Source organism: Boleophthalmus pectinirostris, unplaced genomic scaffold (assembly GCF_026225935.1).
Source record: "Boleophthalmus pectinirostris isolate CB_2022bp ecotype Guang Dong unplaced genomic scaffold, ASM2622593v1 HiC_scaffold_8, whole genome shotgun sequence".
Lineage (NCBI taxonomy): Eukaryota > Metazoa > Chordata > Actinopteri > Gobiiformes > Gobiidae > Boleophthalmus > Boleophthalmus pectinirostris.
This window is the reverse complement of record NW_026571515.1, coordinates 24,124,393-24,141,504: the sequence shown is the minus strand read 5'-3', so window position 1 is coordinate 24,141,504 and position 17,112 is coordinate 24,124,393. Positions and strand designations below refer to the sequence as shown.

Below are 17,112 nucleotides of genomic sequence, written 5' to 3'. Positions count from 1 at the left end.
AAACAACACACATCCTGCAGTCACTAAAGCCATACATATATAATGTATTGTATTGTAAGTAAGGAGATATTTCTTACTGGATCTTATTTTTACTTATACATCTCTCTTACTTCAGTACACTACTGCTCTTCTTATTCATTTATTTATTGTACCTACTTTAATATTTTAAAGGTAAGATTTATTATCACTATATTTTGTTGTTTGTTTGTGGTTTGAATACTTCAGTATTATATAAACGACCAACAGTGATAGTGCTGTCAAAATGTGTATCAGTTTGGCAGTATACACCAACGACATTTTAAGCTATTACAGTATAAAAAAAAACAACTGATATTTTGTCACACCCTTCTAAAATGATGTAATTTTCGTTTACTTTTACCTAAAATGACCCGGTGTTGTTTTCTTGTCAGCCTTAAAGAAGTATGGTGTCTGCCCACAGAAAGTTAGCTGTTTATGCTCACAAAGTGCCCATAAATCATTCTGGGTGGACCACAGAAGCTTGTGCCTCTTTCTCACCTCCCCTGTGAGTCAATGCTGTAAATGTGTGAGCACAAATGAGATGCACAGCGGTGACATCACATCCTTATTAGAACTATATAATATAGTGACTACCTTAATTAATCATTCTGACCTAAGCTTTCTGGTGGATTTTTTTTTTTTTTTTTTAAATCTGTTTTCAAAGCACTGTGGTTGGCTCAGATTTCATGCCCCAGGCCCATAGAAGCAGGAATAGACTCCACTATGACAAACAGACCTTACAAAAATGTGTGAAAAATGTGTGAATGAAATGTGTACTGCTCCTTGTTACATTGTTTAAACGAAAAACTGGGTCCTGCTATAGGAACACATTGAAATTAAATGGACACAGTTTTGGTGTTTGGTGTATTTCTTGTTGCACCAAAGTTCATGGCACTTCAGCAAACTCCACATGTGAAGTACATTTTAACTTAAAGGTCTTATATTACCCCAAAATGACTCTTGTGAGCCTTAAGCTATATTATAATGCTGTTGGCGCATTAAAAACATATCTTGAGTTGTGTTTTGTTTCATTCACACACTGGAGTAATTCTTTATTAATAGTTTCTCTGCATCTCCAATGTTCAAAATGTTCTGTTCCACTGTGTAATGTCATGTAGCGGCCATTTTCAAGTTATCAACTCCTTTTACCTTTTGTTTAGTATAGATTGGTAATTCCAAATCTTAAATTATTCAGATGATTCTAGTGAAGGTGTGTGGAGTTTAAAACCACACTTCCTGCATTACCACATGACACCATAAGGTGGAACAGAATGTTTTCAATCTCATATGTTAAACATGAATGAAACAAAACTGTGTTTTTGATGAGGAAACAACATTATAATGTAGATCAGAAAATTACAGAGCCAATGATGGAAAGGAAAATTGGATATGGATATAGATATAGATATAGATAGCAGCTGGTTAGCTCAATTGGGAAGTCACTGGACTTTCACATGGGAGACCCAGGTTCAAATCCCCCCTCAGACGAGGCAGGGGGCGGGGCAAGAAAGATAAGATCATGGCCCGAATGAACACAAGGCAACCCTGATGCCAGTTACAGAGGCTAAGTGAAGTACCATCTGAAAGTCTCCTAGATGATGTGAATGCAGCACTGACAGTGATCCCTACCACAACAATCACTGAAACCAATGAGCTGATATACACTTCAGCAGCAGTGATCCTAGATGTGTTGGGCTGTAAGAGCAACCATGGGAGCCATGCGATACAATACCCACCATGGCAAAGACGGTTAGAGGCTAAAATCAAGGAGGTGCGGAGAGAAGTGAGCCAACTGTCAGAGGCCCAGAAAGGTGCAATGAAAAAGCAAGTGTCCAAGAGGTACAGCCAGTTGCCCATACCTGGAAAGGGAGGCATCACATAACACTGATGCACAGTGCTGGTGGATCTGAGAGAAGACCACAGCAACCTCCCTCCAGTCATGATCCACAACATGGAAACTCATGTCAGGCATCATTGCGGCTAAGATAAGTGCACATCAATACATTGGCAAAAACACCAGGTTGACCGCGACTGCAGAACCCGTAAGACCAACCTGGATTGATTACAAGAAAGCCAATGCCACACACATGGATCACTGAGTGCTTGAAGGACTCTAAGGGCGTTCATTGCGAACTCGATGCGGTTGTGGAAAACCACCCTTGAAGCCAAGGGGAAGCCACTTGCACATGTGTCCATCAAATGTGGCATATACCAAGGAGACTCACTGTCCCCACTACTGTTCTGCATAGGCCTGAACCCCCTCAGCCAAATAATCGACCGCACTGGCCACCATCAGTCACCTCCTCTACATGGATGACATCAAGCTGTACGCTAAGAGTGAGCGAGACATCGACTCACTGATCCACACCACAAGGATCTACAATACAGACATTCGGGCTTGAGAAATGTAGCAGGATGGTGACAAAGAGAGGGAAGGTAGTCCACACAGAGGGAACAATAGCAGATGTTGAGGACAGTTACAAGTACCTTGGTATCCCACAAGCAAATGGCAACCTTGAAGAGGCAACAAGGAAAGCGGCTACGGCCAAATACCTGCAAAGAGTGAGGCAAGTCCTTAGAAGCCAGCTCAATGGCAAGAACAAGGTGCAGGCAATCAACAGCTACGCCCTGCCAGTGATCAGATACCCTGCAGGGATTGTAAGCTGGCCAAAGGAGGAGATACAGACCACAGATGTTAAGACACGAAAGCTCCTGACCATGCATGGAGGGTTCCATCCCAAATCCAGCACCCTGAGACTGTACGCAGGCCGGAAGGAAGGGGGCCGAGGACTAGTGAGTGTGGGAACCACATGCTCCTTGAGTACATCAAGGACAAGGCCCCTGGCAGATGAGGTGCTCAGAGAATGTCTCAGACAGTGGGGTCCAGAGGAAGAGGTGCTGGAGGGACCATCATGGCAGGACAAACCCCTACATGGGGCGTACCACTGGAACATAATCAAGAAATCCTACCAATGGCTTGAGAGGGCTGGTCTGAAGGACAGCACAGAGGCACTGATCCTGGCTGCTCAGGAGCAGGCCCTGGGCACTCGAGCAATAGAGGCCCAGATCTACCACACCAGACAAGACCCACGGTGTAGACTGTGCAAAGAGGCTCCTGAGACAGTCCAGCACATAACTGCGGGGTGTAAGATGCTGGCAGGGAAAGCATACATGGAGCGACATAACCAAGTGGCGGGCATAGTGTACAGAAACATCTGTGCAGAGTACGGGCTGGAGACCCCAGGATCAAGGTGGGAAACACCTCCAAAGGTTGTGGAGAATGACCGAGCCAAGATCCTGTGGGACTTCCAGATACAGACTGACAAGAATGGTGATGGCGAACCAACCAGACATAGTGGTGGTTGAATAAGAAACAGAGCAGAGCTGTGGTGGTGGACATCGCAATACCAAGCGATGGTAATATCAGGAAAAAGGAACACGAGAAGCTAGAGAAATACCAGGGGCTCAAGGAAGAGCTGGAGAGAGCCTGGAAAGTAAAGGCATCAGTGGTGCCTGTGGTGATCGGAGCACTCGGGGCTGTAACCCCCAAACTGGAAGAGTGGCTACAACAGATACCGGGAAAAACAATGGACATCTCAGTCCAGAAAAGTGCAGTACTGGGAACAGCAAGGATACTGCGCAGAACTCTCAAGCTCCCAGGCCTCTGGTAGAGGACCCGAGCTGAATGAGGGTGAGAGAGACCTACCACCGTGGAAGGTGAGAAACACATTTTTTTTATACATATATATATATTATCTTGAAGGAACGGGATATTATCTTAAGGAACGGGATATTATCTTGGATAACATGGATAGACGTTCTCGCTAACCTAGCAGGTAGATCTTTTTTTATTTTATTTTATATTCATTATTATTTTCCATTCCGTCATCTGCAGGGCTCCGTGGAAAATAGTGTAATATGGGGCCTTTCACTGTTCAATATGGTCTTCATAATGAGTGTAAAAAGTAGGTGGTTAGGTAACGTTGAAGTGAACCAAATTAATGCAATTATATCTATCATTACTTAGTATAATGCACACATTTGTATTCATCGCATCATCTCCATTCCTGTTTACTTCTTGACTGGTTGCTCCTTGCTCTATTTTTCTTACCACATCTCCGTCTCTTCGGTGTGATTACTGTGATCCATCTTTGCACACGCTCTGGTTAAAGCAAATGTATTTAACGCCCCTCACTCCAACTGTGGCTCGACCGCTGCCCAGCCTTAACTAACCATGACCCTGGCTGCTGAGGAAGACTTTGGAGTGAGGAAGAGAGGAGGAGAGAAAGGGCAGGGCTGAGTTTGAGACAGAGCTTTGGAAAAGAGATCAGAGGGAATGAGATGTATGTTATGCAGTGGTAAAGAGAGACACAGTGGTGTTGAGGGAAGCTTGAGGAACGCTCGGGGCCATGTGTGTCCTAATGTTGTTCTTTCCTGAAATAGCTGTTCAACAGATGAGGTGCTGGCCCCAAGGAAGGTGTGTCTGTCCATATGCCTGTGCACAAACAAACATCTTCAAGTCGTGATGCAAACTTAAAAGGCCCATGTTACACTATTTTCTAATCTATGTTATAAGATTCATTACAACAGACCTGGAGTTGTGTTTTGCTTCATTCGCACATAAAACCCTGTATATTTAGGCTGAGTTCTTCTCTCAGACTGAAAATCTGTGCCACCTTGTAATGTTATGTGCTAATACAGGAAGTGCTCCACTGTGTTTTAAACTCCATACACCTTCACTACAACCATTTGGATAATTTCAGACCTGGGATTCCTAATTTCTACTAAACTAAAGGTAAAGTTTGCCGGTAGCTTGAAGCCTACCACTACTTCACATCACAAAGTGGAACAGAGCATTTTGAGCTTTGGAGATATAGACAGACTAATGATAAAGGGTTATTCAAACATGTGTGAATGAAGCAAAACACAGCTCCAGGTATGTTTTTGAGGAAGAAACAGCATTATAGTATGGCTTAAAGCTCACAACAGTCAATTTCGTTCAGTATACAGTAAGCCCTTTAAAGAAAGAAGACATTTTGACACCACAGTCATTTATTTCTTTTTTTTTTTTTTTTTTTTTTTTTTGCCATACACTGAATGTTAAATTGCATTATTTTCTGAAATGGGATGGTAAAATAAGTAAAACTGATGCTTTGCTCCATTTCTGTGCAGTCACTTAGCCAACATCATAATATAAAGAAGGCATTATGGTTTTTCAGGTATGCAGTATTCAACTATAACATGCCTATCATTACTTTACATTTCTTCCTTTATAAACAGCAAAAACAGCTTAATAATATACATTTCTCCATAGAATTCCTGTTCAAATTGCATGACTGATCTTTTAACTCAATTTGTATAAACTGCAGTATGAATTTAATTAGATTTTTATGTTTGCTAGTACAGAGCATTTGCATATTTCAATCATTTTTTACTGTCTGCTATGATTTTTAATGTCCCATTCGTGCCATCATTTCCCAATCCTGCCATATCCTTCAGTCTATTACTGACCACTACCTTCACTTGTAATGGTCTAAATGCTCCATAGCCTTAAAGACATATGACCCTTCCAAACCATTAACATGACCATTAAACAAGTGTCACTGCTCAATCTGTCTTAGGTTACAACATCATTTGTTCTGCATTGACTAGCAGCTTATGGGCATATTTCACTGGGAATCCATTGTTCCCTGGATCATTTCTTAGAATAAGGTAGTGAGTAAAATAAAATAGCCATTGAAGATTGCCTTTCACAGCTGTTAAAGAATGATGGGAAACAGGCAGGAGAGGAACCACAGTATTAGGCTTGTAGCTCTTTCCATTCTGCTCAATTTTCCATTCATTTTGCTCTCTCCAGTTCTCCACAACCCCATCGACATCCATCTTCATATAGGTCTAATTGTTAGCTGTTCTGGGGCCCCATTACAATTAGCCACCCATCTGGGTGGTGTAGCAGAGATGGACCTGATCGGTCATAGAGCACAAAGGAGAGATGCATGAGCTGAGCCACCAGTTGCAGTGTTCAGTGGAAAAGACCACACAGCAGAAACACAGATCACAACCCTGCCATATTCCTATAGTAATGACTGCACTAGGCTGTACTATAGTAGCACCATTATTCTTTTGTGAACTGGTGGCATTTATGTGCTGTCATACCAGTTTAGAGAGCACATAGATAAAAAATAGTGTGGTAGGTAGGAAGAATTCCATAGAGAGTAAAGTAAAGTACAAGTAAATTGTAGGTATCTGTAGTTTACTTAAGTAATTTGTAAGTGGATACTTTTTATTTTGACTTCACTACAGTTGAGAGCAGGTATCTGTACCTTGAACTCCTCTACATTTTTGAACAGAACTGAAAAGTAGCAGTGTTTTTTTGATATTGTTTGAGACCTCCTGAAAAGACTGAGGGGATTATTTTTATCAAGTTCATAATTTTAGCAAACAAAAATATACAGTTAAATGTTAAATTAAATGATTCAGTGGTTTCTAGTGAACAAAATTCAGAACAAAATTCTGAACAAATTCACTACATTTGTAGCTTGTAGGTGAAGTGTCTTGCCTTGTCTTCCATTTTGATTTATGTCAAATTAAATACAATCCAATAGCTGTTCTCAATCACACCAACAACTATAGTTGCCTGTTTATAATTATTTTATTTCTATATTTTTTATCATAATTTTAATCAAGTATTGATATAATTTGCAGAATATACACAGGGGAGAAAGAAAATAAGAGGAAGAACTTTTCTATATTTCTATACTTTTGCTAATACAATTTTTGTGTGATTCATTTAGGCTCATTTAGTCAAGAAATTCTGTATGGTTTGCTTATTTAACTTTTTTATTCAGCTTAATTATTTCTCTGTTGACGTCTCCTGGCGCTCATATTCAACAGTCAGTCGTATATTACTATCACAAAATTTAATGAAAACAACTGGACTTACTAAACTTTTGCAGCCAGAGTTTTACTACTAACTAGCGGGAAGCAATGCTGAAGAAGCTACTTGATTAGTAGCTAAATTGTGGCTGGACTGTCCAGTTGTTTTCATTCAATTTCGTGATAGTACCTTATTCCTGGACGTCCTAAGCACTGTTTCAGTTAATCTTCTATTACGGTGTGACCTTAAATAAATACATTCTACTTTACATAGGAGTAAACTGAATTACTGTTGTGTATCAGTATATGAAGCAGACCAGATGTTCTTTGGACAGTGAGGAGCCATTCCTCTGATCCAAATACGATATTCCTCTTCATCTCCCCTCCTCCTGTTACCAAGCTGCAATTTAAGACCAATCACTCTTTTAAGATAAGTCTATTGGATCCTCGCCAGCACAAATCTTTTTCACCACCACATGCTGCCAGTGCTAGGGCTCAAACTGGCAGAACCTGAGCCAAAATTGTGATTACTCCACTGTGCTTTCAAATCTCACAAGCTCTTTACCCAAGCGAGTCTTTATGGAAGTTAATTTTTCAAACCAATTTTTTTTTAAAAAAGCATAGCACCTTGCAAGGTACAGCCTCTCTTTAGAATTCAACTCAGCGAAAAAGTGGAGCAATCGCATTTTGAGACCAGATTAGGTAGTGCCTCGGGCTTGCCTCCCAACCACACGACCATCTGACGAGGAAGCGAACACACAAACAGCGCACACAACCAGATACACACTAGATTTTGTTTTCCAGCTGCCACTCTTTCTCCACTCTTGCTTTTATACATGTTGACATTTTCGCCATGAGGAGAGAAACTAAGTCCGTTTCTCCAAAGGTATACTATGCTCGCAAATAGACAAGGTTTTAGGGGAGAGAGCTAAGATAAAATGGACTTGTGCTAAATCCATTTGGGAGTTGGTGAAGCCGGGATGCTCTGGACAGCGGCGAGAATTGATTTGGGGAAAGAGCAAGTCCAGAGCAAAAGGACAGCTTAACCTCAAAATAACACAAAATACCTGAGCTAAAGTTGGATTATGTGCTTTTTAGGGGTGTGATGGTGTCACCATTCACAATTGTGTCTCAGCCGCAACAATACATCCACACTTCTTCATCACTTTTGGAGTACTGTCTAGAGGGACAGAAAGTAGAATTTACCTAAACTTTTGTAGATAGTGAGTAAGACAGATGAGATACAATGTGGAAAGATCTATAGATTTAATTGTTTAGTAATTTTAGCATCAAGGTCATTTGTTGATCAAATATATTCAAAGTAGGGATGCACAAATCTAGCTTTTTCTGTTCCGATACTGATGCTTTGGGTTTAAGTATAACAAAGTACTATGGCATTGGATGGTTTATTTTCTTTGTTTACCTAAATGTGTTTTGTAACTGGTATTTATCATTTAAGTATAACTACAGAACAGGTTTGAAAAAATACAGTTTCAATCATATGAGTTGTTTTGGGCCAACATTGATCAGTAAATCGTTTTATTATATAAATTTATAGATCAAATTGAACCAATATCTTGGAACCGATATCCGATCCATCAAATATTCGATAATCTCCAATACAAATATTGTGTCAGTGCCTCATCCCTACTCCATCCATCCATCCATCTCGCCTCCAGCCTAGGCAGTTCCCAGACACGTCCTTCAGCTCCTCCCAGGCGCCAGCCGGGAGACATAGTCCCTCCAGCGTGTCCCAGGTCTTCCCCGGGGCCTCCTCCCGGCGGGACATGCCCAGAACACCTCCCGAGGGAGGCGCCCAGGAGGCATCTGGAACAGATGCCCGAGCCACCTCAACTGGCTCCTCTCGATGTGGAGGAGCAGCGGCTCTACTCCGAGCTCCTCCCGTGTGACTGAGCTCCTCACCCTATCTCTAAGGGAGCGCCCAGCCACCCTGCGGAGGAATCTCATTTCAAGCGCTTGTATCCGCGATCTCGTCCTTTCGGTCATTACCCAGAGCTCATGACCATAGGTGAGAGTAGGAACGAAGACTGACCGGTAAATCGAGAGCTTCGCCTTTCAACTCAGCTCCCTCTTCACCACAACAGTTCGAGTGGAGGAGTTCAAGTATCCCAGTAATACTGAATTAGACAAATTGTTAATTGTATAGTACAGACAACAGAAATGAAACACATGTACGTATCATGTACAGTACGCTAATATAAGTGCGTACACAGTGAGTTGGCTGTTTAGTAGAGGGTGTAATTTTAGTTTGATCTTGTCGTCTCACCCTTTGTGCCTCTTCATTACACTATACGCTCTCTTCCTCTGTTCTATGTAATTACCATACACCAGGGTGTAAAATTGTTTTGTAAATAAGGTACAATGAGATCTGTTTCAGAACTGAACTTCAATGAAACATTCTCCTAAATACATCAGAGACAACAGGGAGCCTTTGTAACATATTATAGTTTTTATTCCCACTGGTTACACAATAAAAAGTCAATTTTACAGTAATTGGAAATAGGAAAGCATAGGGAAACATTTTATAATAGCTGCACTTTGTTTTATTTATATTTTATCTATAAAGCATGAACAGACTGAATTCATGGAACAAAGATTGATTATAAGGGATGATTTAGGCTTCATCATAAGTCTTAAGTACTGGCTCATGCTTTATTCTGGTTAAATAAAGTGTAGTTATTATGAAGTGATACTATTCAATTACATAATATTGGTTTTATATTTATTTTTTTGGAAATTCAAGATCCCCAGTTTTTCAATAAATGTTTTGTTTTCCACATGAGATATCCTGACATAAACATACTTAAGGCTGTGGAATTTTTTTTCTTTTTTTTTTTCTTTTATCAAGGTCAAATTTATGTTATAAACAATGCCCTCTCAATATAACAGCTAGTTTAATGTAGTAAAAATACAAATAAATATAATACACAATTTAACTAGAAAAATACAAATGCAATTCTTATGAAATAGTTATTAAAATGCATTAAAATACTAAGAGATTGTACTGTGTGTGGTGGGCTCATGGTGGTGATATGAAAGCGTACACTCAGCCCATCTGCTTTGACACTGACTGCATGTTGGTGTATTTACAGTGTGCTTGAGTTAGTGAGCTGTAGCCTTGTAACCTCCACACACTCAGAGCCTTAATAAAACACCCCTCTCTATACTTCCTTTGACTCTTCTGTGCTCCGAATGATGCTTCAGCAAGAATCCTATTCCAATCTCTCTCACTGAAAGCACAGATGGGCCTCCGAACCAGTCCCTTGGTCCCAGAGGCATAGGGAATCTATCAGAGAGGCCTGCACAAGTAGACTGAACGTAGCAGGACATGTTCTTAGCATCCCCTCCATTACCAGCACCGCCACAACAGCCTCCGTTGGCATGGCGACCTGAGAGACAGGGCACTATTGGCTAACGCACAATGCCAGAACACAAAGTAGGGTTATCCCGAAAGGCTTGTGGGACTGCTGCGCCAGCAAAAATGTGTATATAGGAGTCAGAGGAAGAGGGCACAGAAAAGCAAACTTGTCAAGGGCAAAGAGAAGTGAGAGGGAACTGCTTGAAAAAATATGAAATATAGTACTATACTTGTACATAAAGTCTAGGTAGGCCTAGCACAATTTATCATTCAGTATATGAGAGATGGAACAATAATATTTTGGGGAGTCAGTATTTATCATGGGGACTTTTTCTTTGTAGGCATCTGTTAGTTATTTTTCTGTACTATGAATATATTTGAACTATAGAAGATTGAATAAATAACTTCTATGACTCATTACAGACACTGAATGCTTATACATGCACATCAGTATCCCGGTTATGATCGGGTTTTTTGAGTATCTCGGTTTCATCATAGTATATGTATACGCAGTATCCCTGTTTCAATATCCCGAATAAGACAGTGTCTCGGTTATGAGAAACCAGGATTCTGTAGCTGGGATATTCTGATAGTAACTGGGATACTGTGGTATGTATACGGAGTATCCCGAATACTGCAACATAAAGTTGAGCATACGTGTGTCCAGAAGACAAACACTTTTCAGCCATGAGTGAAATGATTGGAAAATAAAGAGCTGCGCTAAACCTGCACACATACAACCTCACACATACGACCTGCACTCGTATGACTTGTACACATATGATCTCTGAAAAGTTTAACATGAACCACTTCCACTGCGACATATGCACGGATCAGACCATCAACATTCCTCTGTCACAGAGAGAACTCATATATTCCACTGAGTCGTGTCCTTCAGTCCGAAGAAGCTAAACCGCATCAGCGCACAAGGAACAACTGTTTTTTTCAGCACTTATAGTTTATGCAAAAGAGCCATGTGGTTTTAAGTTTCAGCTATGATAGTGGTTATGGTTTATATGTTGTAAAAATGAGTTTATTTATGCTTCCTATGCTAAAGAAGCTCATGGTTGTTTGTATTTTTCTTGGTTTAGTAAACATATTTTTGTGCTTGCGCATTTGTAAGATTATGTCAAGAAACCGAGATACTCCATTTGATCATGTACACAGGAATGACTGTCTCGGTTTCTCAGCGCACATGTAATCAGCATATTCCGAGTACTGCCATAACCGGGATATGGCTAATAACCAGGATACTGATGTGCATGTAAACACACTCATTAACTACTAACTAACTACTTAAGTATTTCATTCTGCTATTTATTTATTTATTGTAGTTTGTATTTTTTATTTTTTTTTTACTGTATTTTACATTTAGAATTGTTTTTTGGGATAATCCTGCTTTAAGGTTCTTGTGTCAGTGGCATAAATTAGTTTCAATATTATCATTTATCATCTATATTTTCTTCAGCAATATATTGTACTTTAAAATTTGTTATTGTGATAGTCTATGTGTGTCAAGTCTGTGTAACTAAGGATATCAATCAGATGAAGTTAATAACTTTGCAGCTATGTTTTTCAAATGAGTGGAGAGTTTAGCTTGAGCCTTTTGTGTAGTATGCATTATCAGCAGTGTGTCCATGTATTTATCTCCCCTGCCTGGTTTTAGATTACTAAATCACAGCTTGAGCTACCTGCAGGTCAACAAACATTGACACGCTTTAAATGAAATCCAAGTGAGCGGTGAGGACAAATTAGCATACATTTTCATAATCTTAGCCATGTGTGTTGAGACCCTGAGTGGATTGATGATATGTTATATACAGAGTAAAATTCAGCTATAGAAATGTATAGAATATATGCATGGTGCACATTGAGATATGCAAACAAGAGCCACATGCTTAATTAACCCCGCTGCAGTTTATATGCACCCAGCTTAGGAATGCTCTGCCTCTGTCCACACTTTATATTTCACTTAATTGGATCCCAGTTTTGTTCTATTTTTAGAGTCTGTACTAACCAAAGCAAAATTAACTAAATGTGAATGTGCAGAATAGATAACATAGCTGACACTTTTATGAAGAAAATTGGTTAAAAATTGGAAATGTTTACAACATTTAAAACATACAAATTGATGATGTGATATGACGCTACAAAAATATTTCCATAATATAAACAAAAATATTGAAGATCGCTTTATGCCACAGTAATAATGCATGTTTTTCAGGGTATTTTAGGCAATAAAACACTCATAGTTGAATAAAGGCAAGATAGACAAGTTCAACACCATTTTGTGATACATTCTAGATAAAGTAATTTCATCTTCAGACAGACAAATGGCAGACAATCCAACAAGAAAGTTACACATTGCTACTTTAAGTAATTTGCTTTAGAATGAATTATAAAAATGTTTAGTTTTCAGCCATCTAAAACCATAAAGAAAGAAATAAAACTTCAAATAAAACCTACCCCCCAGCACAAATGGAATGTTTCACAAATTTTGATATCGTTTTATTTATTTCGTTTGGGCAACTCAACTTTTTTCCTTTTTTTCATAAATTGTAAATGGTCAATCATCAACAGAGATGATACCCAAAATGAGTAGGCAGAAGAAAATAAAAGGCTATTATTTATTGTTTTGCCAGGCCTAGCAGCAGCTCCACTGACAAGCATTAACAGAAGTTCAACCATCGAAACCCATGCACTACATATTACAGTACAGTTATTGCCATTCTCCTTCTGCTGTTGCACTAACTGGTCTCATCCTTAGAGCGTGTGTACCGTGTAGTCAGCATAAATGATTCATAAGTATTCCAGGAGATCAGAGTGAATTCATCATGACACATCAAAGTGAATGACTTAGTTGATCTTGTTTGGTTTAGTCCACAAGATCACACCTTTATGAAACAAGGCATGTCGTAGCTGAAATCAGAGGGAAGTGTCAAATCCCTGGTACTTCTGACACGTGATCGTGAAGGAGAATGTCTTACTGAATCTGTCTTTTTCTATTCCTGTAGAAAGCACGTTTGGCCAGAATACGAATCACCAAGACGGGGAGCTCAGGTCCCTTCATCCACGGCAAACGCAACGGCCTGTTTAATGAAGCCTTGGAGTTAACGGTAAGAAAGTCACCACAATGTCACGTGCATGGTTCACTGGTATATTTACTTTTGACTTTGAACTGCCCTGTTATTGGTAATACTAGATTTACTATTAATTTAGGAAAAAACTGAATTGTTTTCAATACTTACTATGATCTATATAGCACAAAACATTGTAGTATTGTGACCCACATCGTGATTTTGATGTAGTCATGATTCAATACGCTGCTGTTATGTAGCTTTTAAGACTAAGTGTGAGTGTGAGTGTTTGAGCATAGAACAGAACATAGAAGAGAATCAAGAGATGGCAATATCGCCGAAAATAGCAGATCGTCATAAACATAGAATGCATATATAAATGGCTAACCTACCATGTTCCAAATGGAGACTGTTAAAGCTTTATTGACTGATTCCATTTGACTGTACATTGAAAAAAACTAACCCCTTCTGTCTGTAACTGCTGCAGCCTTGTTATTTTGGTCTTAAAATGTTTTTATTATTTATTGTTTTATTTATTTATGTATTTATTTTGAGCAAGTAAGAAATGCACCTTTGTTTTTCTTGGAACATATAACATTAGTGAACTCATAGCAGAAATAACAACTAAAAATTTGTCCAAAAATGAGTGGGAGGAAGAAAACTTGTTTAATCCCACCCCCACTCTTCTAATCTAACACAGTGAGCTTTTTTACATTAAACTATATGAGCTATTTACAAGTGCGGGCAAAGAGTCACTGTTATAGTTTGGTAACATAACTTGCATTTCAATAATATATAAGGACACCAACAATGATAACAGACAACAGATACAAGTCATGTTAAAGGACAGCACAAACCAGCAATGGTAAGGAAACATCAAGCATAAAGCAGCACTACAGAAGGCAGTATGTTCTAATATTAAGACTCACTCTCTGTATACTGTGACCAGACCATATGTTTATATAACAACTTGAAATTATGTATATTTTGGCATTGCTTGAGATGTGTATCCAGACTGTTCCAGAGTTTTACACCACATAAAGCCTTTTTAGTTTGATCATTGGGCAATTTGAAATGTCCATACCCTCTAAAATTACGAGTTCTCTCTCTCATTTATGATTTTGGTGTTTTTATTTTCTAATTTTGTCATAAATAAATTCATATTCCTAATATCGGCTCCAAATTTACACCTATAACTCCCATCCTCATGAGCTTCATTTGACTGGAGCCAAACACTATGGGAGACGTCACACTCTCTTAGTCCACGTCTTTATATAGTCTGTGGTTGTATAAAGTATAGTTGACATATTTAACAATTATACAGTTTGTAACTATGTCATGCCCGGTTAAAACTTGTAAGATCTACCTACTTGCCTGAGTTACATTGCTATAAACACAGAAGCGTTGAGGTTAGAGCACGGTCACTTAAACCATGGTTCACAAGACTTAATTTATCAGTTCTTAGACTTCACCCAGCTGGTCGTCGCCGCTAGAAAGGCAAACTGTGTTCTCATTTGATAAGTCAGAGCATCTTTGAACCCAGCTGTCCGACCGAACAACAAGCTCAAGGCAAAACACACAAAATGTAAACACAACAAAACCTCTCCCCGCCTCACAAAATGCTACAGTCACAAACTCTAGTGGCCTGGAGCACACACAGACACACAGCTCCACAAAAACATTGGCTTCAATACTAATTCTACACCATATTTTTGTGTTGAGCCTCTGTGTAGGAGCGAGTACATTTTCAAGCTGTTTGAACCATGCTATTTGTTGGGAAATGGTTGGGTGGTATAAAATGTGACTAAAATGCATTTAAGAAGCTATAGAAATTTAAAACACTTGCTTCACTATAAATACACATGCTAAAGTTAATGCGTTCATATGTACATTAAATGGTTATGACACAATTCTTTTATTGTAAAGTGTTCTAATCATCTGCCTTCTGTAGAACAATGTCAATGCCATGTTCTGTTCTGTAATTGGTATCCACTGAATGTTCCAGCAGCTTTGAAGGAGCTCATGTTTCTTATTCACAGTGATCATTTTTGAACATATTTTTAGAAAACTAAATTCTCATTGTTAGAGAGGTTTGTGCTGCTCTGGTAACTTTACTAACTGGCAATAGAAACAAAACATTTTATTCTGTATTTATGCATATAGAGTATACTAGAGCAAAAAAGCTACCAATGGTAATCCTTAATCCTTTAAAGGTATATTGTGTAACTTTTCTGGTGGAGAGTTCTTAAATGCTTTGTCTGGAATGTTTCACAGTATGGTATTAAACTTTTCTATCGTCATGGAGACAAAACCAGACTAAGTTACAGGTCAGATCTGTGGAGAGGCGACCTTGCTTACAGTCAGAATATATGTTTTTCTAGGTATTTTTGAGCTATTAAACTAGCTGTAATTGAATAAATCTAAAGTAGAGCTGTTTAATGCTATACCATGGAACATTCCAGGCAAAGCAATGGCATCCATAGAAACAAGCAGGTGAGGGACCCCCAACCAAAAAGTTACATAGTGCACCTTTAAGTCACTTTTTGAACAATATTTGGTGTTTGTGGATGCATGGGTGTTATATAGTGTCATTAGATAAAGCAGTATAATTCACACATTAATCTGACATTTTTTTAAAGATTGCTACAGAGAAACAATTCAATTTTTATAGGTTACATTGTACTTACCACATGCACAGTCCCATGCAGAGAGCCAGTGTTCTGTGACTCTGCAGATCAAGCTGTTTCCTCACTACAGCATGCTGGCCACCTGGGTGGTGATCCGGGCCGCCTCCAGACACTGTGCTGATACGGCCCTTTGCTCACACAGGGACTGAAATAACTCTATCTAAACACCTGCGTTTTACTGCCGCCTTAGCGTCACCGCATAATACACAATACACAGGTGAGCACTCAAGTCCAGGACCGTCACCTTCCCAAGAAACCCCTTTCTCAGCAAAGACGCTTTTAATACATGCACAGTAAATATAAAAAATGCCTCTACAAATCTTAAAGTGCGCATAATCAAGGTAGTATAATTTGTGTTTTTTAATAAACAGTTGAAGTACAGATTCTGTCGGGAAAAGACTGATGCAACACATTGAAAGTGTGTATATTTGAAACAGACACTACTCCCAAACACGGCTCCTGACAAGTGTTGGCAATCCACCAGACATGTTCTAGGGAGAAGGATGGGGTTATGACTGGAAATGTTTGAAGTAGTGTACTGAGTTGTTTTTGTGTTCAACTAAGCCTTGTGATAGATTTCACTTTGAAGGAAAAGACATTGATCTTCTTGTGCCTTACAAAAGAATAGAATGATTTTTTTTTTTACTGTGATTCAAAAGCTTGTGGAGGGCAGACTGTCCACCAGAAATACATGTATTATGAATAGAACAAAACTGTAACATTTGTGTTCATATGGTAAAATATTAATAGTAACCAAAGAGAAAAATATGGAAAGTGATAGACTGACTTTACAGATGCACTATTTAACAATTGGAAACATTATTGTTTTGTCTGGGATGTTCCACGGTATGGCGCTAAACTTAATCTAGGTGGTGACGCCATTAGCTCACGTTACAGCTCAGATCTGTTGAGAGACAAGCCCTCTCTCTTTTTTTTTTTTTTTTCATGTTTTAGTTATAAATACAAGAAGTTTAATGACATGCTTGAACCATTCCAGGCAGAGCAAAAACATCTCCATGGAGAGAAGTACTTGCAGACCCTCCACCAGAAAAGTTACATATTGTACCTTTAATGA

The 17,112-nt window shown here is 39.1% G+C and overlaps 1 protein-coding gene across 1 annotated transcript in view; it reads left to right on the top strand.

Annotated features, from left to right (window-relative positions):
• kcnd3 (potassium voltage-gated channel, Shal-related subfamily, member 3) overlaps positions 1 to 17,112 on the top strand; it is a 115,007-nt gene that overhangs the window by 94,956 nt on the left and 2,939 nt on the right. The window contains exon 3 of the mRNA XM_055166460.1: positions 13,288 to 13,389. Coding sequence (XP_055022435.1) covers positions 13,288 to 13,389 — 102 coding nt within the window. The remainder of the gene's footprint in view (positions 1 to 13,287; positions 13,390 to 17,112) is intronic.